General features: G+C 35.5%; 1 protein-coding gene across 8 annotated transcripts in view; it reads right to left on the reverse strand.

Annotated features, from left to right (window-relative positions):
- Nucleotides 1-23,544, reverse strand: part of LOC106054811 (leucine-rich repeat serine/threonine-protein kinase 1-like) — a 42,629-nt gene that overhangs the window by 14,685 nt on the left and 4,400 nt on the right. For 4 of the 8 annotated variants that reach the window (XM_013210895.2, XM_056020392.1, XM_013210879.2 and 1 more), the window contains 24 exons: nt 23,324-23,449; nt 22,086-22,197; nt 21,277-21,317; nt 19,978-20,143; nt 19,795-19,830; nt 19,407-19,527; nt 17,064-17,208; nt 16,013-16,708; nt 14,689-15,487; nt 14,344-14,522; nt 14,010-14,176; nt 12,325-12,577; nt 10,368-10,529; nt 9,539-9,684; nt 9,334-9,445; nt 9,097-9,243; nt 8,623-8,745; nt 8,069-8,333; nt 7,543-7,675; nt 2,923-3,014; nt 2,666-2,788; nt 2,222-2,421; nt 1,480-1,650; nt 1,126-1,158 (listed from right to left, as the gene is read on the reverse strand). In XM_013210895.2, the coding sequence (XP_013066349.2) occupies nt 1,126-1,158; nt 1,480-1,650; nt 2,222-2,421; nt 2,666-2,788; nt 2,923-3,014; nt 7,543-7,675; nt 8,069-8,333; nt 8,623-8,745; nt 9,097-9,243; nt 9,334-9,445; nt 9,539-9,684; nt 10,368-10,529; nt 12,325-12,577; nt 14,010-14,176; nt 14,344-14,522; nt 14,689-15,487; nt 16,013-16,708; nt 17,064-17,208; nt 19,407-19,527; nt 19,795-19,830; nt 19,978-20,143; nt 21,277-21,317; nt 22,086-22,197; nt 23,324-23,419 (4,518 nt within the window). In that variant the 5' untranslated portion in view covers nt 23,420-23,449. The remainder of the gene's footprint in view (nt 1-1,125; nt 1,159-1,479; nt 1,651-2,221; nt 2,422-2,665; nt 2,789-2,922; nt 3,015-7,542; nt 7,676-8,068; nt 8,334-8,622; nt 8,746-9,096; nt 9,244-9,333; nt 9,446-9,538; nt 9,685-10,367; nt 10,530-12,324; nt 12,578-14,009; nt 14,177-14,343; nt 14,523-14,688; nt 15,488-16,012; nt 16,709-17,063; nt 17,209-19,406; nt 19,528-19,794; nt 19,831-19,977; nt 20,144-21,276; nt 21,318-22,085; nt 22,198-23,323; nt 23,450-23,544) is intronic. The other 4 variants (XM_056020397.1, XM_056020395.1, XM_056020394.1 and 1 more) reach the window with 2 other exon arrangements.

A 23,544-nucleotide genomic window follows, 5' to 3' on the forward strand; every position in this document is an offset into this window, starting at 1 on the left:
AGAGAGATCAAGAGAGAGATGAGAGAAGACAAAGTGACACAAAAACTTCTATGTTCCCCTGGCCATCAAATTGTTGAATAGAATTGATCAAATGTAAACATTTCACATGTAACATTTTAAAAACTAGTGTAAATGTATATTTTGTTTCTATAGTTATAATGTATTTTTTTATGCACAAATTTTAAGACTAATTTTCTCACGGATAATAAAGATTATTATTATTACTAGTTTTATAGACACTCCTAAAATTTCTTTTACAGTTCACTGTACGGGTATATTTAAAATGTCAATTTCCTAAAGCTAAAATTGAGGGCGTGCAGTGTGTGTGTGTAACATTTCTAGTTTTATAACTCTAAATCACATACTGTGAAGTTCAAACCCTTCAAAAAAAATTAACCCCTTTTTTCTATCCCTAAGTACACACATACATCAACACACACAAAATTGAAAATAAACATGTGTAATTGTTGGAACCACAGCTGTGACCACATATATAACAAGGTTGCATTGTAGATCTAGATTTAATTGAATTGTACTAGTCCCTGTGTACACAATGTTATTAATCTAAAGAAATTAAAGCAGAAACATACTTAACAAAAAGGTTATGAAAACTGGTAAAATGTCTTTATAACTATATTTATATGACATTATTATTTTTAAAAGTGATAACAAATATATAATGAAAAATATGTAATGAAAGATGACCATGTAAACATCTCTTGAAATATGTACAAATAATTTAGATACTGGGAACATGTTATTTTAATATCACAGGTAAAATGAGTTATAAAATGGACATAAGGAACTAAATGGATAAAGCAAATATTGAACATAGATGACAGAATGTGGAAGCTGTTTGCATGATTGTGATGCTAGTGATTATAACATCTACAATTAAAAATAAAAGTTAATTCTAAACACTGTGTAGTACAAAATGGGAGAAGCTCATACGATTTTTTTTTCGCCACATCAACATTCAATTTTTCTATATACATTGAAAGGCCAAATGTAAAAACTAAGAAAGCGTCTCTCTATAGAGTATTGTAGCTACAATGAGGCGGCATGCAGCTTTGAAACAATAAGCTTCATGCTACACAAATGAAAATGTCTCTGTCTATACCTTACCTCCTGTACACAGGATAGGTCAATTAGTGAATTCTGAAGAGGAAAAACATGACAAAGAGATGGCTACAGAGGGAGATAAACTATCCCAGGGGCAATTACTTAAAAGTAAACAAAAACTGTTAAATTATTTGTTTTGAAAACAAAGATGGCCCAATCTATTAGACCTAGGAAACAATTATGTTTGTAGTAAACAAACATAAAAATAATAATAACTTGTCAATGTTTGGTCACTATATTTTATATATAACATAAGAAGATAAACAGTGAGGTCTACACAAACACCAATTTTTGTATATTGTGAAATGGACAAATTAGGGCAGTATATAACTTCCCTTTCAATGTTGGAAACTGTACCTGAGATCCAGTGTAAAATGTTGAGCTTCCAACATGAAGTATTCCTGGAGGGCCCTCAGTCAATGCTTGACCTGTGTTGAGAGATCGAATGAGAGATTCAACTCTCCTTTCTACAGTTGGCGATTCTTTGGGCAGACCAACACAGCCATCAGATGGTTTCCTTAAGGGTATCTGGTCAGCAAATTGGAAGTCAATAAAACTTGACCGAACATGAAAGTATTTAAATAAAACTGTTCTTAGTATTTGGTACATCAAATAATTCATTTGCCAGAAATAGACACTCGGCCAAACAAAACTGTTACTATGATAAGATCCTAGGTATCACATACTAAGACTGCATACAAAAGTAGAGATTAAGAGTTCAGTAATTGAACCCCATGATAACCTGCTACTGTCAAAAAACGCAAACTAAAACTCTAAGTGATGGGAAGACAACAAAAAAGAATGGACAGACCTGTCATTGAAAGAGATTCTATCAAAAGACAGAAAGGAATGGAGAAAGACGGTCAACAGATCTTTAGTGGTCCAACAAACTAAGGGATAGGTGAAGGGTGTAGGTTGGTGAAGCTCATCCAACTAGTAAGGAAGTAAGGCAAGAAGAATGATCCAAAAGAATAAAATACCTTCCATGGACATTAAGGTGTTTCTGGTCAACTGCTTCAATAAAACATGACTATAGAAATGAAACACAGACATTAACACACGTTAAAAATTTATTGGAAGAAAATTTCTTTGGATTTACCCTGACATCACTTTTTCTCCTGGCCATTTCCTGAACTTCCATCTCAGTTGGTAGTAGTGAGGGCAAGAGTAAGAACTCCTCATCAAACTGCAGAGCCACTTCAAACTTATTCAGCAGGCTTGTTATATAAACCTTAATATGTTCTGGCTGGAAGCTGTTAGATTTAAACAGGAACTCCAAGTTGCTGAGACGCATCACACCTGTGATAAGACAAGTAGTGTAAAGACAAGACACCTGTGGTAAGACAAGTAGTGTGAAGACATAACACATGTGATAATACAAGTAGTGTGAAGACATAGCCCCTGTGATAAGACAAGCAGTGTTAGAACAAGCTCGATTAATGTGTAGATGTTATAGTTAATGAGGTAGTAACCAAAGTATTATTTAGATGTTAAGTAAAATGAGGCTAAGTGAAACAAGTTTAAACATATAGCTCAATTTAACCTCTTTGAGCAAAATTGTTTATTTCTTTCACAGTGATGACTCGAGCCAGTTGGTCACATAGCCATTGTGGATCCAAAAAGAAGAGATCTCGTAAAGCAAGATCATCATAGTGAAAAAGAACCCCTGAAAAAAAGGGAGAATATCTTCAATTGAAAACAAAATAATGCATAACATTTTTTTAGGAAAAATAAAATTTGTTTTATTTGATTTTTGTTTTAAACATTTTAGAAAAGGAAAACTTAAAAATAATTTGTTACCATTTTCATGTAGAAATCTGGTCGCCTGTTCCAGTTCCTCAATATCTCTAAATGTCATTCCATTCTCCATCATTTTATTCTGCACCAACAACCTGAACATAAACAAAGCTATGAAAAGCACTCATTTGGAGATACCATATCTACTACCAGTTTAATGTTTAATGTGTTTTTAGGCCAGCATAATAATGAAAAGCTTAAATATTGTAGACCAAATATTTGTATATTTATGTAAACATCTGTCTTGTCTGAGTGTCTGAGTGTACTATAACACTTGACTTATTTAATGCTTCCCCTTAATTGAAATTATAATTAAGTTGATTGATTTTTTTCTGCTTTGAAAAAAAAAACACCTTTGTCTCAAAAAAAATAATTAAAATATACATATATATATATTAGGGGTGCACCGGATAGTCCCTCCGGCTCCGGCTTCTGCCGAATATCCGGCATTTTTTTACTATCCGGTGCTATTCGGCTCCGGTCAGATATCACTACCGGATAGTAAACCGGATAGTAAAAAGTACATAATTTAATATGCATAAAGTGGACCTAGTTCCATTACTGTCTGTTATAGAATGTATTAATGTTTATATGAAAACAAAATAATGTGCTTAACAATAGAGCCATTATGAATATGCACCAAACATCATTTATTATAAAGACAAGGCGTGTTAATAACTTAATATAAATAGAGATGAAACTTTACATCATAAATGCGCTTTACATACAGAGCAGCAATGGCTGGCACTTTTTTCAATTTGTCTTGACCTTTGAGTAAGTTAGTTAACATGTTAAAATGCTACATTCCTTGACTACGTCATGCTGACCAGACGTCTGTCTAGCTGTGCGGGTATATCTCCAGAGGTAGAGATGAATAACTCCCACCCCCTTTTATTTGTTTAGTCCATCACATTGAGTTTTTTATGGGTGGATAACCACAAGTTAAATACGATGGACGTAGGTTTAATGTCAGCGTATTGACACTCTCTAGTGGTCACACCTGTCGAGGGAACTGAGTTTGTTTACTTAGTAGTTAATCTTTATTAGGGGGAGGCTGGACTACAAGAGCCACACCTCTAATCTAACCAGGTATATTTCTAGATGAACAACTCCCTTCCCCTTTTATTTGTTTAGCCCATCACATTGAGTTCATTGATTGACAGGTGACCCCAAGTCAGATACGATGGACGTAGGTTTAATGTCAGCGTATTGACACTCTCTAGTGGTCACACCTGTCGAGGGAACTGAGTTTGTTTACTTAGTAGTTAATCTTTATTAGTGGGAGGCTGGACTACAAGAGCCACACCTCTAATCTAACCAGGTATATTTCTAGATGAACAACTCCCTTCCCCTTTTATTTGTTTAGCCCATCACATTGAGTTCATTGATTGACAGGTGACCCCAAGTCAGATACGATGGACGTAGGTTTAATGTCAGCGTATTGACACTCTCTAGTGGTCACACCTTTCGAGGGAACTGAGTTTGTTTACTTAGTAGTTAATCTTTATTAGGGGGGGGGGGCTGGACTACAAGAGCCACACCTCTAATGTAACCAGGTATATTTCTAGATGAACAACTCCCTTCCCCTTTTATTTGTTTAGCCCATCACATTGAGTTCATTGATTGACAGGTGACCCCAAGTCAGATACGATGGACGTAAGCACTCTCTAGAGGTCACACGAGGGAACTAGGTTTGTTATTGGGGGGGGGGGGGGGGGTGTGGACTAGACTTTACATTATAAATTCGTATTACATATGTAGCAGCGATGTCTGGCACATTTTAAAAGCTTGTCTTGACCTTTGAGTGGTCTTGTAAACACGTAATATTCCTTAACTACGTCACGCTGATAATCTGTCTAGATGTGCGAGTATATCTCCAGAGGTAGAGATGAGCCCCCCCACCTCCTTTTGTTTGTTTAGTCCATAACATTGAGTTCACGGATAGGCAGCTGACCACATTAAGCCAGATGTCAACGCGTTGACACTTTCTAGAGGTCACATCTTATGAGGGAACTGAGTTTGTTTACTTGGAGTAGAATTTTTATTAGGGGCGGGACTACAAGCCAAATCTCTATAAGGTTAATCTGGTATGAGTTTGTTTATTATGAGATTGTCATTCAAGGGTCTGGACCACAAACCAAATTGTTAAGACATATTGACACTGTCTAGAGGTCACTAGATGATGACACTAAGTTTGTTTACTTGGAGAGAAATGTCAATTAGGGCGCTGAACTACAGGACACATCCCTACAAGTATTTTGTTACACAAGCCACGGGTATTAAAGTGGCTTGTAAGGGCCTTTAGTAAATTGGACAACAATAATAATGGCTGATAAAAAGTCATCACTTATATGGCGTTACTTTAATGTCAAAACAATGGACAACTCTAAAGCAGTTTGCAATGCTTGTAAAATAGTAATGTCACGTGGTAAACCAGGTAAACCTAAAGACTTCTCAACCACCACTATGATTAGTCATCTACGCTCGAAACACCCAGACTTATTCAACGAAATGACTGCATTAAAATCAGCATCAAGTAATATCACTGCCTGTATGAGCTCCAGTGATTCGTCAAGCCTCACACACTAGTAGCAACCAGGGATTAAAGAGGTCTTAGACAAAGCTAAATTGTGGGATATTAATAGTGATAATGCTAAACGCATTCACTTGGCCATAGCAAAGATATCTACGACAATATTTCCTCAAAGCTTCGTAAAATGCTATCTGATGCTAAAAGCATCGCTTTCTCAACGGACACTTGGACAGCTGATAATACCACCGAATCATATTTTGGTTTAACTGCCCATTGGTTGAATGAGTCATTTGACCGAAGCAGCTATGTTTTGCATTGTACAAAATTTAATGGCCAGCATACGGCTGCAAATTTGCTGTACTTAAGATATTTACTAAGCCATTATCTGTATTAGATACAAACCAGAAGCGGTTTGTGGCCTTTAAAACACGAGCCTAATGACAAGTTGATGGTGTCAAATACATGAACACAAACATCTACCCACTATACAACTTAGATTGTACTTAAGAAAGATTTACGCTATAAAACCAAGAGTGAACTTTACCTTTGAAAGATTTACATTAGTTACATATATGTTTATATATTCTGCATGAGTTATCCCACATTCTACTTTACAATACATACGCACACACCATCTCATGTTACAAAGATTAGTTTATGATAAGCTTATCTGTAAAAAAAATGCTGTTCATTTTAATTTATCAATCAGTGATAGAGTTTAAAGTAAGAATGTAAATAACAAAATAATATGAATATAGGTATGTTATATAGAAGATTTGCAAAAACTTCAGTAAAACGAGCTGTTTGAGTCATGTAGGTATCCGGCTCCGGCCGAATATCTAATTATACTATCCGGTTATATCCGGCTCCGGCCGGATATCAAAAAGTACTATCCGGTGCACCCCTAATATATATATATATATATATATATATATATATATATATATATATATATATATATATATATATATATATAATATATATTGTTACGAATCTCACTATCCAGGCTCTCTGCAAACTGCACTACACACCACCAACTTAAAGAACTTGACAACTCAGGGCTCCAAAGTAACGTAACACTTTAATAGTTGAATAAATAACAGCCAATACTGTACAATTGGCAACACGTACACTGTACAAATATCTCTCTGATAACACCGTTCCGCCATATCAACTCTTGCACTGGCCTCTCCATCTCGTTCCAGGCTTGCACTGGGTTCAACAGTTCAGGACTGACTTCACACACTAGGCTCTTGACACTCGACTCGGCTGACCGTCGTAACTTGTCACGGTTGACCGCTCGTCTAGCGCTGGCCTGGGGCGATTTGCGTCGGCTGACTACACACACACCACTACCCCCACTTGTGCCACCACCAGGTTTATAACAATATCTTTGATTCAAAGGTCGCCATGGCCAGGGGTGTCAATGGGGTTAAGCTCCCATTGTCTATAAAATACTCCTAATAGCCTCTGACAACTAAGTCCAGCACCTGGCCTGCTCGTGTGGCTTAGATATTAAGCCCGGCGAAACTGCTCTTACTAACAGGTGAAGGGGTGAAGGCAGATACCTGGCGCCATAAAACCGGGATCTTCGGGCAGATGGAGCTCGTCAGCCTAGTAAGGCAGTTCATCTAGGAGAGGGGTACTCTGACTTCAAACCCCGCTGCCATGCGGTACTGAGGCTTCAGGAGACAAACTCGAGGAGAAATCAGGAGTGAAGCACCTTAGGCATTTGGAGTATCAGCTATGAAATTCCCTCCGGCAGCTTCTGCAACTGAGTTGGTGCCAAATGTAACGCGATGCATTCCTTTGGATCACATCAGCAAGGTCGAGAGAGGGATCATGACGCATGGGCCACCCATGACCCCTTTATCCAAGGCCCAGGAATGCGCCCCGGAGAGGAAACTCTGGTACTGCTGCAAAGCGGCCAAAACAGCATGGGAGACAACAGTTACGGGTTATAAGTCCAACTTGATTGGCGTAATGTATGGACGCCACGGGTTGTCTCTGACGGTGGGAGATTACAAAAGCCAGGCAGAAGTTTAGTGCATGAAAAGAAAATTTAATCTCTCAAAAAAAAAAAGACTTACATATATTTTGATCTACTGAGGACTGGTTCTTTAAAGTCTATAATTCTCTCTATAGCCAGCTGTCGGACTATCATCTGAAGCAGCAAATATTTCCGAGGAATTTTCTGCTTAATGAGATATCTTGTCTTTGATCCTAAAAGATATCATTTAATAAATGAAAAAATCTTACTTATTCAACCTATTGTGCTTTTATTTATTTTTATTATTATTATATTATTTATGTTGCTTATTTAAAAAAAAAACATCTTCAAGATGAGTGGTCAAGTTTTTCAGCTAATAAATAGTTTTTAAAAAAACTGACTTAAGCATTTCATAAAAAGAAATCAGGTTATTATTTTAAAGAGCACATTCTCTAATACATTAGCTTTAGGCAGAAGAAATATGAAAATAGAGACTTGTCAGCATAAAGTAGATTACACTGAAAAATCACCATCAGGCCTCACCAGCAGTCACCTGTCCTGGCCTAACAAAACCCTTTTGCATTGTCCTAAAATAATGTGATATCTAAGAACTTTAAACAACTTACTTGGATGTTTCAGCTCAAAGACACATTCATAAATATCATCCACTAGCTGCTTAATGTTTTCCCCTGTCTTGCAGCTGACATTGATAGCTTTTAAAATGTTAGGAAGACCACTTTTCTCAGGCTCCTGGTTCGACAAGAACATCTTATCAATCATCTGCATCATTGATTGCTCAAAGTCTTCTGGGTAGTTTCTCCTAGTGGCTCTGTCATGTAGCACATCTAGATGAGTGCCAACTATAATACAGGGGGCCCCAGGAGCTCTGGCCTATAAAAATGTCACCACTTTACTTTTGATTGCTTCTTAAATCAAATAATGCATATGTTGTACAGGAAATTGAAGTCTTTTTAAAAAATAATATAATGTGTTATAAAAGAAACAGAGTCATTCTAAACTCTTAAAAGAAGCATATATAACAAAAAGAACATTTAATTTTTTTTATATTAAGAAGCTATTCCTACAGTTAACATCAGTTCATTATACATATCAATCTTTGGCTCAAAGAAAAAAATTTTTTTCTTGAAAACCAAACATTGCCCCACATCTCCTTCCTTACCTGTATATTGACCAGCCACTGTAATAAACTCTCTACACCTCGCTCCCCTTCAGTGATGCTCCATACTACCAGGTAGAGAGAACGAGGAGATAGGAAATATTGATGTGTAGCATAGTACTCTTTCTAACAACACCAAAAAAATATTAAAAATTCAATGATATGTTTTGTCCTTTTAGCATTTAGATTTCTTAAATTCATGATAAACTATAAGTTATACATTCTTGCAAGTTCTACAGCTTTCAAAAAATTTCAAGCATTTTTTTGAAAACTTTAACCTTTCATTGACAAAAAATATGATATTTATCAATGACATTTATTAAGTTTATTTTTTATAGCAAATCGGCATCAAGCAAATCTTAATGCACCAACAGAACATTCAACAAGGATAGAGAGAAATCTTAGAGATCAGAAAGCAGACATGTGGAGAAAAGAGGGAAGTTTAGTGAGGGTCAAACAGAGTTTCTTATGTCTTACCTGGCCACCAAAGTCCCAAGTTCTAAAAATAACTTGTCCCTTGCTTCTTCTTTCAATAATGAGCTCATTAATATCAATTCCAACAGTAGACAGAAAGGGAAATGACTGCTTGGTGCCTTCGGCCATCTTCAATCTATCTCTCCAGTGCTAGTCAGTAGACAAATGAACAAAACAATTAAAGCTATTCAGGTTTTTATCATTTCATAAAAGAGGCTGTCAAACAAAAGAACTACTTACTGATGGTTTGTAACGAAGCTTTCCCTTTTCACTCAAACGATGCAACAACGATGTTTTGCCAATTTTGTGGAAGCCGACAAGCATTAGATTCATACAATTGTATTCTGTTGATCTGAAAAACAAAAACATGTACAATTATATAGCAGTACATTGTTTTATTCTGAAATGATTCTATTCTACAATCTAGTCAAACTGAATGACTTACTCTTCAAGTACAGACTGCAAAAAGCCAAGAATGTCTTTGACTGGATATCTGGAGTTCAGCAAAAAGTCTTGAATAGCTCCATCAATGGGGCATAAGTCAAGCTCCAGTTTCCATAAATTTTTTAAAAGGCCAAGCTTTGGTGGCAACTAGGAGAATCAAAACAATAAGTAGCTATCAGTGAATCTTTACAATTTAAGATTAACTGCTAACGCTCAATAAAAAAAAACATATTTCAATACAAATTTGTATACTAAACATTTTCAACAAACCAGAAAAAGACATAAAAGGACAGGAGAAAAAAATAATTTTGATACAAGGCAATGGAACAAACAGACCTTCACTACCATCTAATAAATTTACTAGACTGAAATTATATCTTATGAAAGTTCTGAAAAGTACAAAGGTTGGTCATAGTGCGTGTATGCTTCCATGCAGGAAGGTAACTTGTTTTATCACAATCTGCTAGTTGGAAAGAGGATCAAGGATACTATCATTCTTATCCTTAGTTTGGTGTAATAGATCCAAGTATGGTTTGAACATTGTTAATTATGAAACAAATCAACAATGGCCCATTTTTTCCGCGGCTAAAATAATTTATTTTAAACCTTTATGGCCTCTTTGTTTTTTTTTTAGCATATATAGCCTCTCATCATTGCAAAGATTAATCAGAGTGCCCTATGAGCTTCAAAACCTCATTGTTTTTTTTTAAATTACTATATGTCTGCTACATAAGAGTTTTTTGGTTTAATTTAATTGTCTGTTATAATTACTTATAATCATCAGCAAACAAGTTTTGGTATATGTGAATAATAAAAAGCATCATATTTACCTCTTTTAATTTAATATTTCCAGTCAAGGAGAGTATTTTTAAACTTCCCAACTCTCCAATATCAGAAGGTAAAGAAGTCAATAAGTTGCGAGAAAGATTAAGTTCTAACAAATGAGGAAACAAAAGCCTCAACTGAACTTCTTCAGATTCCATACTACAAACCTAGACATGTCAAATGAAAACAAAAAGTTAGGATAACCTATAATAAGACTAAATACAACAAATAAGACTAAGTACAACAAATAAGACAAAGTACAGCAAAGTTAAAAAAAAAAAAAAATACAAAAAATAAATAAATAAATAAGACAAAGTACAAAAATTTAGACATAGTAAATCAAACAAGACAAAGTAAAATGACCTACAAACAGATAAGAGACAAACTACATCAAACAAGAGAAAGTAAAAAAAAAAACTACAACAAATAAGAAAAGTACATAAAACAAGAGTAAGTACAACAAATAGGACAAAGTACATCGAACTGAGTACAAAAAATATTATTGTGAGTCACAGTGTCAGTATCGGGTGAACTGAATATATCAAGATGAAACATTAGAGGAAGCAGACATTTTCATCTCTGATTTTAGAACACAACCAATAACTAGCTAGCTAAACTGGTTACTCAGCATTTCAAGGAAGAGCAAAGAGTTATAACCTTTAGGACAAGTCCAGTAAATGCGGCTGAAATAATGGCTAATATAGGTCCACTAAACATTAGGAGGGAAAGGTCAGTACTAACCTGCTATAAGCGGTATAAAAGGCTGGATGAATACCTCCCAGCTAGATAACTAGTGGGTGGTTGGAGATGCAGAAGACGTATCCAGATGCAGTCTTTAATGCATCATGCCACTAGAATATCCCCCTTGGTGTCGCCAATGACCCCAGACATACGCTTGAAACTAGTAGACCCTAATGCACTAAGCTAAGTCGTTCATCTAACGACCTTCAAATCCTAGCTCTGGAAACCAAAATACCTTCAAGCCCAGTGCTATTTTTGCATACACTGATGGGTCGGCATCAATAGATTCTGGAAGAGTAGGCTATGGAGCCTACATTGACTTTCTTGGCTCTTACTCAGTCAAAATCTTTGGACCATGTGGTAGTGTTAGCAGTTTTGATGCGGAGACCATGGCAGTCTGTGAAGCCTTAAAAGTCATTGACTCTCTCATTTGAGGGCAACACAGATTGTTGTGGTCACTCACTCAAAATCTGTACTACAGGCTTTGCAAAGCCCTGGACCATGGCCCCCCAATATCAACACTGTCATCATGGCTTCACATAACATTAAACAACGCTATGGCACCCCTGTAATAATGCAGTGGGTACCGAGTCACATAGGTGTGACTAACAACACCATTGCAGAATCTTTGGCCCACCAGGGAGGGCAAATTCCACCCACTAAACAGGCTGTAAGCTTTCATCAAGACCTGGCTATAATTCAAAAAACAGAAATGGAAAAGTGGTTTGAGTGCTGGGACAAGTCCCAAAAAGCCCGTGGAGTCTGGGAGTGCATGAGGCGCCCTGACCACACTTCCCCATGGTGGAGGCTGTCCAGGCCTGAGCAAGCTATTATAGCTCATATTTCTCGTGGCTATGGGCAAATTTTGATTCACTGTGCCCCGCTGCGGGGAAGAAGAGGAAACCGTGCCTCATATTCTGTTTGATTGCCCCAGACTTGCTGATCTCCATCTCGACAGGTCTTGGAAACCCAAAATTCTCGACCTGTATTGCGACATTTATGCACTACGCAAGACAGCAGGGTTTCTGTCCAGGGCTTTTGCAAGAGAGCATTTGAGCCTCTCAAGCCCTTTCTCAAATGGAGTTTGATGATGATGATGATGATAGTCTTTGTCCTGAGCCTAAAATACTCACATTAAAATTAGAAAACTAAACATGAAATATAAACAGATGATTAAAAAATTTTATGTCTATGGCTTTTTTTTTTAATTCAAAAAATTACACTTTGGCTATCAAAATCTGCTAGTGGATCTTTTGTCAGAGTAACTTTCGACAGACGATTGTGAGACAAGTTCAGCTTCTCCAACTTTTTCAAAGTACTGTGACAGCGGTGGAGACATGGCAGAAAGAGAGAGTCTCTTTGTCCGGAGGACGGCGACATGCTATGATAGGAAGAGATGCTGTTGAAACGAGGGAAGCTGCCGGAGCGAGGGCTGGATAGTCTAGATGTTGGATAATATTTGTTGGTTGAAAAACTGTGAAAACAAAAGAAGGGAGCTTGATAAGATTGGTGAAAGCAAGAAATGAAAATTATTTTAAAAATTTAACAAAATAATATTTATATCTATTATAGACATTAAATGTGGGGAAGATTAGGAGGAATGATCCAATTCATTGCTTCTGACCAAATGTTTTGTCAAGTTTAACTAGCTGTAATAATAAGATTTCAATTTGAAATTTTTGTTATCTGGCTGGGTACATACAGCTCTATGGAATACCTGACACATGCAACCCTTGTTTATGAAGTAAAATTTGTTATTCACTTATTGATAACAGAAAGAGTTGTAATTGACATCTGACAATATCTACCCCAGTGACTGCAAGGTCTCAAAGGGAAGCTTAATATCATATGCTGAAGAAAAAGTTTTGTTTTTTTCCATAATATGAATCTATATATTTCTTTTAGCCTATATATATTGCTATCTTCCCAAACTGGCAAAACCAAAAATTTAGGTGAGAACTTTAGGATGGAAGGCAAAGTAATGAACTGATGTAAATTGATCAACAGGTGCTCCAACAGATAAACATAATTCGAGTTCTCAGTTTATAAGACTGGTTTATGTAGGTTTTTTTTCCCAACATGAAAGATTAAGCGGAATGAAAAATGATGAGTGTAAACAATACATTATTTATGCCAAGTAAATTACAGTAAAGTAATGAGAGCAGGGCAAAAAACCACACATAAGATACTTTATTTTAAAAAACAAAGCTTATATTAAGTGTATTTGTATTAATTAGTTTGTAATTGATCTAGACTAACAATAATAAATCTGTTTGATTAGAAATATTTTTACCAATTGTTTTTGTTTCAAGCATTTTCATGCTTCTAGCTTTCTCAATGTGCTATGATCTTATCACTGTCTGAACCATTTGGGAATTGGGAGTGGTGTGTGTGTCAAAGAATTGGGTATATGGATGAATGTTACCATGATCGCATTTTAATTGCATTTTATAAAAAACAAAAGTGTACGACTTGAATTCGAACTCGAGGGTTCAAGCCTCCTCAAGCCAATGCCCTAGCCCCTATGCTAGCAAAGTGCTTATAAAAATAGAAGGTTTTATAATTATCTGTTGTTAGTTTCAAACTTTTATCCTAATTCTCTACAAAGAGAATAAAGGGGACTTATTCAACTAATACCACATGTCAAGGACAATTTTGTTCCTTTGTTTGATACCAAACAAAATAATTAATTGCCAAGAGTTAATTAACTAATTGGTTAATATTTTTTTTTATCAATTTTTGTTTTGTCAGATACAAGAAATAATTGTGCAAAATTTCAACATGATCCAAGATTGGGTGTGGAAGAAATAGTGTGTACAAACTTTTTAATAGACAGACAGACAGATACAGACAGACAGACAAATCGAATGATATAAGGTTTGTAATAAAAAATACTTATTTCTCACCTACTCATTGGAGCCAAACATGTAAAGTCATGTGACTGATCAAATGGATGTTTCCAAGGATCCATATTGGATATACCAGTCTTTGAGAGGTCAAGCTCAACTAGAAATGGTGGGTAATCTGTGATGCTACCAATGCTAGTTAAAGGATTGTCTGACAACACAAGAACCTAAATAGGTTAGAAAAAAACAAGTATTTTACTGTTTAATGGTATCCTTTTTGTTCATAAAATTATAATCAATGTCTCTATTCTTCTTTATCAAAGGCTAATATGATGTCCCTGGTTGAGGCAGCAATACTAAATGTGTTTCCAAAACAAACCAAAAACAAACTAACTTCTAGATTAGGAGCACAGCAAACAAGACATGATGGAACTTGAGTAAATTTGTTCATGTTGAGCCAGAGCTGCTTGAGTCCTGAAAGCTGATGGTTAGAACCTTTCCAGGGATCACTATCTACCACTGTAATACCTGACTGCCATTTATTCACTCGTAGAATCTGATTATTAGTTACATCTAGGACAAGCATGGAAAAAAAAAGAGTATAAATATAAATATTTTATCTCACTCAACTTATTTCATCAGTGCTATTGTGTTTTCTGTGACTGTACCCTGATGTTGGCAAGTCCACTTATCAGTTAACAATAAACATTGTTCAAGACACAAAGAGTGAAATATTTACCTGGCTTATGGTTAACACCATTGACTGGCACTATAACATACTCAGTCTCATCCACTAGTTGGCAGTTCTCATCAAAGCTGGTGACAGAGCCGGAATAGGAGCGGTTGGGAGCAAAATGTCCAGATTTATTTAGCTTACTGCCTGTAAACTTTGAAAACATTTGATCATTGGTCAGACATGGGAGTTGTGACAGGCAATTTCTGGAGAGGTTCAAACTGATGAGTGCTGGTGCCTCCCACATCTCTAGAGGCAGCTCTTTGATTTTGTTCACTGAAACGTCCAGGTACTTCAGCTGAGGAAGCTGGAAAATAAACTTGGGCAGAGATTTGATTTTGTTCTCATTGAGATGAAGCTCCTCCAGAAACAAACAAGAAATGGTGCAGTCTTCGGGAATCTCTGCAATCTGGTTTCTAGAAGCTTTCAAAAAGGTCAAGGATGGAAGACCCAACAATAATATAGGAAATTTTTCAAAACTGTTTTTGGAAATGTCCACTTTGGTGATGGCACAGAGACAGATGTCTTCCGGGAGTGCAGGGCTCATGGCTGGGTTGTGTAAGAAACATGCAGCAACCAAGCAAGATGACTCCATTTTGTCCAACATTCCTAAACCTTCCCACAATATTGCAACAGGGGTTATAGGAAATCGAGATTTATAATCTGGATCCAAAGATAAACATTTGTCTTCTTGTTCAGATGGCCTTAAAGCTATTTTTCTCATTTCAGTTTTATTGATGGCTCTTCCAAGAGTTGAATCTTTACCAGATTTGTGACTTAGCAGCAGCCATTTTACTGCTAAATCCTGAAACAATAAAACAGTTTTAAAGAAAGGTTGTTGTTTTTTTAAAGTTAATATTGTACTAAAAGACATTGACACAAAATTTCAAAATAAGTGTCATTGGTTTGAAACCTAAAGTTGTCTGGTAAATTTACAGCTTTACCAGAAGTTTCAGGGAAAATCAAACTCAAGTATCTTTTAGAGCAGATAGCCAATAAATTATAAAATTCATATAAGTAAGACAAGTGGGATCACTGCTCTATGAGGTTTAATTTTGTAACAGTAATAGACTTTACTACAGAATTTTCATTAAATCAGCAGGTCTCTACCTATCCTCAAAGGTTTTTATGCCTGCATCTCTTCCAACCTTGTCTTCCATCAGACCCACTTGTTTCCATTTAACACTTTTTTTATACTTAAGGACTTTCCAAGAACAATTATTTGAATTTCACATGAACTTCAAATACAAATAAATCAAACTCTTATAATGATCAGTGCACAATACTTCAAAATCAAATATGGTTCAGCTTAAAAATAAATCAAGTTTACCTGAGAAAAAAAAGCTGCATTTAAGACTTTGTCCTCATCATCTTTCAGTCCATGTTGCAGCAAGGCTTTCATTATTTCCATGCTGCTGTGTTCATAAGCAAACATCAGAACAGAAACCTCAGCATCATTCATCTTGAGCTTAGATAGCAGAGACTTCCTGGTTCTCAGTAAAATCTTGACAACATCCAGGCGGTTGTGTTTTATGGCCAGATGAAAAGGTGAGAACCCATCATGGTTAAGAAGGTTGATGTCTACGGGGTATATAGTTTCAAATTTTTCTCTCTCCTCTGTTCCAGTATGGTCTGACTGACCACTGTTCTGTTCTGGGAGTTCAAGGTCTGACTCCTCATCCTCACTATCACTATCATTTACAGTAAACCCCAATGCCTCTGGATTGTTCAACTCTTTCTCCACTTTTATTTTCAGAGTGTAGGTCATCAACAGATTAACAATCTCTGCATAGCCATTTCTGCAAGCAATGTGCAGTGGTGTTTCACCTGATGCATCCTCAGCATTCACCTCAAGGCCCATTTGATAGCTCAGAGATGTAGCCGGGTCAGTAAATGTCAACAAGTGACTAGAAGGATAAGGAAACTCTAGCAGCAACCTGACTGCTTCAACTTTATTACATATGACGGCTGAGTGTATTGGTAACTGATGCTCAACAGATCTAACACACAATAAATCTGGATACATCTACAATTAAAAAAAAATAGACATATTATACAATGAAAACTGTTCAAAGAACTAAGACCAATCATTATATAAGGCCTGAACACTGACCTGTGATGTCCCAACTTGTGTGCAGTTAAGACAAGTAGCTCGATGCTATGCCACACGTCTGACATCACAACCTGTGACATGGCAACGAGCTATTGGGCTAAACTGCTCACAGCTTGCAACGTTGCAGATGTGTTCAGGTCTTCTATAACAATTGGTCTTGATAGAATAAAGTATTTCCTTTATAAAAATACTATGTATAGTAGTATATAGTCTGCATTTCCAGACATCTTCATACATAAAGAAGTCTTTTGTAGCCTAAAAAATATACCTTAAGCAAGATTTGTATGATGTCAATATTTCCTGACTCACAAGCTAGGTGTAGCAAGGTAAGTCCAGTGTCTTTGTGACTGACGCAGGATGCTCCCTCTTCTAAGAGATAACTCAAAATGTCTACGTATCCACATTTTGAGACTCTACCAAAAAATAAAAGTTTATGTAAACAAAACAAAGAAATTTAGCTTATAAATTTTAGATGTTATTTCAAAGGTGACAGAAGTGACTGCAACAACAACAGAGGCATCTCCCTCCTAAGCATTTTAGGCAGTCTTTGCTCGAGTGATACTTCCCAGGCTACAAAACTTGCTGATCGGATCTATCCAGAATCACAGTGCGGCTTTCACTCAGGGAGATCCACAATTGATATGATTTTCTCCATCTGTCAACTTCAGGAAAAGTGCATAGAGCAAAGAATGCCTTTGTACATTGCATTCATTGACCTGACAAAGGCCTTTGATCTAGTCAGCAGAGAAGGCCTCTTTAAAATCTTACAGATAATAGGCTGTCCACCAAGGTGCTAAATATTATTGTCTCTTTCTACCAAAATATGAAGGGTACTGTGCAGTTTAATGGTGCCTGCTCTGAAAGTTTCAGTGTAAACAGCAGAGTCAAACAAGGATGTGTGCTGGCCCCAACCCTCTTTGGAATACTCTTTTCAATGCTGATCCACCACATATTTGACAAATCCACCAAAGGCATCTATCTTCATACCAAAGTTGATGGCAAACTTCTAAATATTGCTAGACTGAGGGCCAAAACTAAAATCAGAACCACCTTCGTAAGAGATATGCTATTTGCAGACGATGCAGCGGTAGTGGCACACTCACAAGAGGAGCTTCAGTCACTAATGTCCCGCTTCTCTCAGGCTTATATAGAGTATGGCCTAACCATTAGCACAAAGAAAACTAATGTTATGGGACCACCTGCTACAGCACCACCCTCCATCCTCATTGACGATAAGAAGCTAGATGCCGTAAATTGATTCTGCTATCTTGGATCTACAATTCAAGTTGACCTGTTTCTAGAAAAGGAAATAATAAAACGCATAGGGAAGGCTGCATCAAACTTTGCTAGACTCAGACCAAGAGTTTGGGAAAACCAGAAGCTCAACACAGCAACCAAAATGGAGGCCTACAAGGCATGCATTCTTAGCACGCTACTGTATGGCAGTGAGTCGTGGACAACCTACACAAAACAAGACTAAACACACTCCACTTGTGCTGCCTTTGAAGGATCTTGAAAATAACATGGAAAGAAAGAGTGTGCAATAGTGAGATCCTCGTGAGAACAGGGGCTTCCCAGCATCTTTACAGTCTTCAGGCAACGCCCCCTGCACTGGCTTGGACATGTTTGCCGGATGGAGGACAATCGCATCCTGAAAATCAATCTGTATGGGCAACTTGTATTTGTCAAGAAAAACTGGTCGCCCCCACCTCTGTTACGTGGATGTGATAAAGCAGAATTTAAAATCAGAGAACATTGATACTGACTATTAGGAAGACATAGCCCTAGACCGCACTAGTTGGAGACAGACGGTGAGCAAGAAAGCTATGGACAGCAAGAAAACATGTGCTTCAGCTCTTGAAGAAAAGCATGCCATACGGAAAATGGCCAGCTCTTCTACCACCAAAGCGAAAGTCACCTTGACCTGCAACATATGTGGACAGGAGTGTCTCTCCAAAATAGGGCTCCACAGCCATATGAAAAAGTGTTGGAGATGAACCATAGTCGTTCTACGACTGAAGGAGGCCAATATATATATATACACAATAAATCTGGATACATCTACATCATATATAAATATATTTTATTTTTAAAAAGTTTACGTCACATGCATATACGAAAAAAAAGTATTTAGCTAAGGCAAGGGTTCTAAAATTTTCTAGTAGTTTAAAAAGTTTTTAACCTACAGAGACACATCTTTTACAGATACAGCATTGATACAGTTACTAAGCCTATGATGCACAATATTGACTCTTAAAATTAAATAATTTTTTTTCCATCCACAGCCAACACAATGACAAATAGCTCAGCTGACATGAAATTTGAATACACATTCTGATATTTCATCTAGTGCTCAAATGGGCAGCAAAATCATAAGTAAATAGTCAGTTACCCCAACATTTTTTCAAAGTGGAAATTTCAAAATCTAGATTATGACATGCTTCTCATAATCCCATATTTCTCCCAAACATTCAATGATAAAAGTTTCTAAGGAATCAATGTCAAAGGAAAAAAATGTCTGGTAGCCATAATGGTAGTCTCCTTTATGTGCACACATTTTCAATCTATAACATTTTTTTTTTAAAGTTCTCAGGAAATATGGGACACTTACATGCCAAGTGGAGATAAACCTTTGGTAGTCATATTGATGACATGCTTTCTATATACCCCACTTCTGTCCAAAACATTTTTGACTTTCTCTAACTGACCCTCTGCACAAGCTTCACACAACTCTGGAGAAGAAATAAAAGTAATTGTACTTACTAGTAATGGAATATCACATATTTTTGTTCCCCAGATCTCTATAACGTGTTTTCTTGAATTGTATTGTATTTATAATTTAGGATTCAATGGATATGTAAATGGATTTTTTATTTTAGTTATATTTGCAGTGTACAAATGTTATATTTATTGAGGTACATTTTAAGGTAAAAAAAGAAGACCAAAAAAATAATATTTAAACTTAGGGATTATTTTACAGAAACAAATAATATTTTTACCAGTAGAAAGTTGATCAAGTAACACTTTCTTTTTCTCTGTAAAATAGAAAAGGAATAGATCAATGATGAGAGGAGGGACAATAGTAGGTATAAAACTGCAATTATTTAAATAATGGTCTTATAACAGCTACACTATGCTTTTGGAAACCATTACATACAAATAAGTGGAGGAAAAGTAAAAACCTTTTTCATTTTTAATAATGTCAATGGCTCTTCTGTTTTTCATGTCTTTAGCTAATGCCAAAGGAGTTTTGCCAGAGACATCGATTGCTGTTACATTGGCACCTCGTGCCAGCAAGATACTTAAGGCCTCCAGTTTGCTATCTAGGACAGCTTCATGCAAGGGTGTCTAAAAGAAATACATAACAATAAAAGTTTCCTAATCCAAATCCAATGTATGAAATTAACTAATTCATATCTTAAACAGTTTAAAAACACAAGAAAATGAATTATAATGGGACATGAAGTATATATAGATATGTATATATGTTTCTACAACATCAAGAAATGTGATCTTAACAGAACCAGAGTTTCTAACTACAGGCAAAAAAAATTACGATTTCTTTTTATAAAAAGATAGTTACAAAAAATGTTTATTAACTGATAAGTACATGAAAGTATGAACGACTTATAATATTTATCACTTGATTTATACAGATAATCAAATAACCATAATCTATGAGGAACATACATCCATAAATCTTTATTTATATTAGAAAATGTTATTTTGAAATATAATCTAAGTTGAAATAAAGTGACAATAATTTTCCCATTTGAAGTTATTTTTTAAAATAAAAACACCCTGTAATATTTCAACTATGTAATTTTCTTAAAATATGAAATCTATCTTTATGTTTTCCAATGAGTAGTAAAAAAAAAGTATATAGCGGATGATGTAAAGGTTATCTGTTTCTGTGGCCAACAGTTAACAAGGGTGTCATGTGACCATTTCAACAACCTATGGTTTTTACTTACCCCAACTAATGTCCAAGTACCCATTAGAGTTGGGTAGTCACAAAGGCATCCTAAAAATCCAGAAATTCGAAATCCCAGATTTCAACACAGGACCCCACAATGGCCAAAAGGAATACAGTTTCAGAATATACAACATTTATTTTTTTTTTAATCTGGCTACTTTGCAATACTTTTAGAAGGTTTACAAGATAATATCTGCTCTAGCCAATTAAAAAAAAATTACCTTAGTTTACTGCTTTATGACTATATCTCTTAATCCATAAAAAACATGATCAGTTGTTATATTTAATAGTTAGCCTAATTTGTTTCAGGCTACATTCTAATAGTGAGCCTAATTTGGTGCAGGTTACATTCTTCCAAAGCTAATGTCTTAATATAATAGATGATATTTTGGAACTGAATATTGGGTATAATATGTCAAATGTTAATACAATTTTAAAATATAAAGGTTGTTTTATGTTTCATGTTTTATATCAAAAACAATGAATGGTTTTAACATACACATACCATATTATGACATCTTGCTCCTGCTGGGATATTGGCATCAGCTTAAAACAAAAAAAAAAAGTTTCATTCAAAGAGAACTTAAAATGCATTTCAAGTTGAAATCATCCTTACAAATAAATTACATGTCCAAAAGTAAACAAGCAGCCACTCTTTATCTCACTCCATTTAATATTCAATTTTTTTCTGGTTTAAATGTCAAGAAATGTCTTCTGGACAGAACACTGAATGATCAGATTAAAAACAGAAATGAAAACATAAAGGTGTATAAGACAATACACTGTGAGAGATTATCTATGGTGTGCTGTTGACTAGCCCAAGGTGATAACATAAACTTATCAGTTCAAAGTTTGTGTGTGTGTATCCATTTAAAAGATAAAACTAAACAGATTGTCAATGTGCTTTGAATCTCATTAATTTTTTTCTATCTCTTCATTGATTACACTGAATTAGAGAATGATAAAGGTCGAGTGAAATTCTAAACAAAAAGTGGAGACATTGACTTTCTAGTAACCTCTTCATGGAATGCATAACATTTTTAGGAAATATTGTTTTACAACTAAAAAAAAAAAGTGCGCACAGTTTAGGTTATCCGTTTCCAATCTGTTTTATGTGGTGAACCCATTGAATACAAATTAGAATTAACTAAGATCCCATTTTGTTGTCTATATTGGGAGACCACAGAAGAACATTGTGATTTGATGAAGGTCACAATAAGTCAGATGGAATCACTGATGTAAGTATTCAGTGTTTTGTTCTGTTGGTTTTAAAAATTCAAAACATTTATTAGACTATATAGTGACTATGCTTACCTCCATGGTCCAATAGAAGCTCCAGGCATTGGAGAGAGTCATTAGAAACAGCTGTGTAAACAGCAGTGCGGCCACAAATATCCTGTGCATTTATATTGAGACGCTCTTCTCCCTAAAAAATAAAAGATTTGCATTGGGACACTTACTTTCCAACTTGCATTTTAAGTACAATAGAAAAAAATCATAATCATTTTACTGAGATAACCTTTACAATTACATTTTTTTTGCAGAGATTGTTCAAGATTGTTCAAAGTTAAAAATAGTATAACTATACAAAGGAAAAATCCTAGTTTGACAAAAATTAAAATGTAAAAATAAGCCATAAAGCTACAAAAGATATTTTTGGTAAATCAAAAATAATTCTGATAATTACAATTTGATGGATAGTAAACAGTATACAACACATTGACAGCAACTTAAATTGGGTTCATTTATTCTACAACATCTATAAGGGCAAAGTGTATTGCCAAACTAAAAATTCTTTCCAATGAACTACATAAATTGAGTACTATGATCTGGTTAGTTATCGTTTTTTTGAAACATGATGGAATAAAGGGAATAAACTTAAACATCTCTATGTTAATATTACAAGCTATATTAGATGACTTCTATAAGTGTCCTGTATTTCTATTGTATGTCACTAATACATATTTCTTTACATCCTTGGAGGAAAGCTCTCTTATATTGAAAGTAAATAAAATGTAAATCATCAAAACTTTTGATAAAATGGTTACTGATTCTTTTTCCTGTTTGAGAATGGGGGCATGCGAAATGGTTTAAATCCTGGGATGAATACAAAAGGCAACTCATGGTGGAGGCTAAATCAGTTAGAACAGATGACAATAGCATAATGTAGTATGGGAATTTGCCTGGTTGCTGATTAAATGTGACTCCTGTTGCTGACACTGGGAAGAGTCAGGGGAGACATTGTGATTAACATTTCTATCTTGTATGAGTGTCTGCAGATCCATGTGTTTATCAGTAATGTGACAGTAGTATCAATCAATCTATATGTGAGCTATAAGGACCTATGTTGAACAGTAGAGTTTATTGCCAGGCCACTAAATGAGGTCTATTGCTCTCTCACCTTGTATTGAAAGAGTTTAAGAAAATGTACCATGCCAAAAAGCCAAGTTAAGACTAAAAAAAAAATTACACTAATCTCCAGTTTCATCTTGTGTACACATATATCTAAATAAAGAAAAAAAGATTTAAGGAAAGAAAAGTTGAAAATAAACCTGTAGCAAACATTGAAGTAGATCCACGCTGTTATAAATTGCAGCCTGATGCAGCAGTTGACCTGGCCAGGAATCATCATCAGGATTCGCTGACATTTTCTCTAGAAGAGATGGCTGATATAGAAACTAAATGCAGCAGATATAAATAAATCTAGTAATTACAAATTTAATAAGCATAGTTTTCTTTTCTATACAAATATTTTGTTGGGCACTAAGACCTA

Source organism: Biomphalaria glabrata, chromosome 2, assembly GCF_947242115.1.
Source record: "Biomphalaria glabrata chromosome 2, xgBioGlab47.1, whole genome shotgun sequence".
NCBI classification, from domain to species: Eukaryota; Metazoa; Mollusca; class Gastropoda; family Planorbidae; genus Biomphalaria; species Biomphalaria glabrata.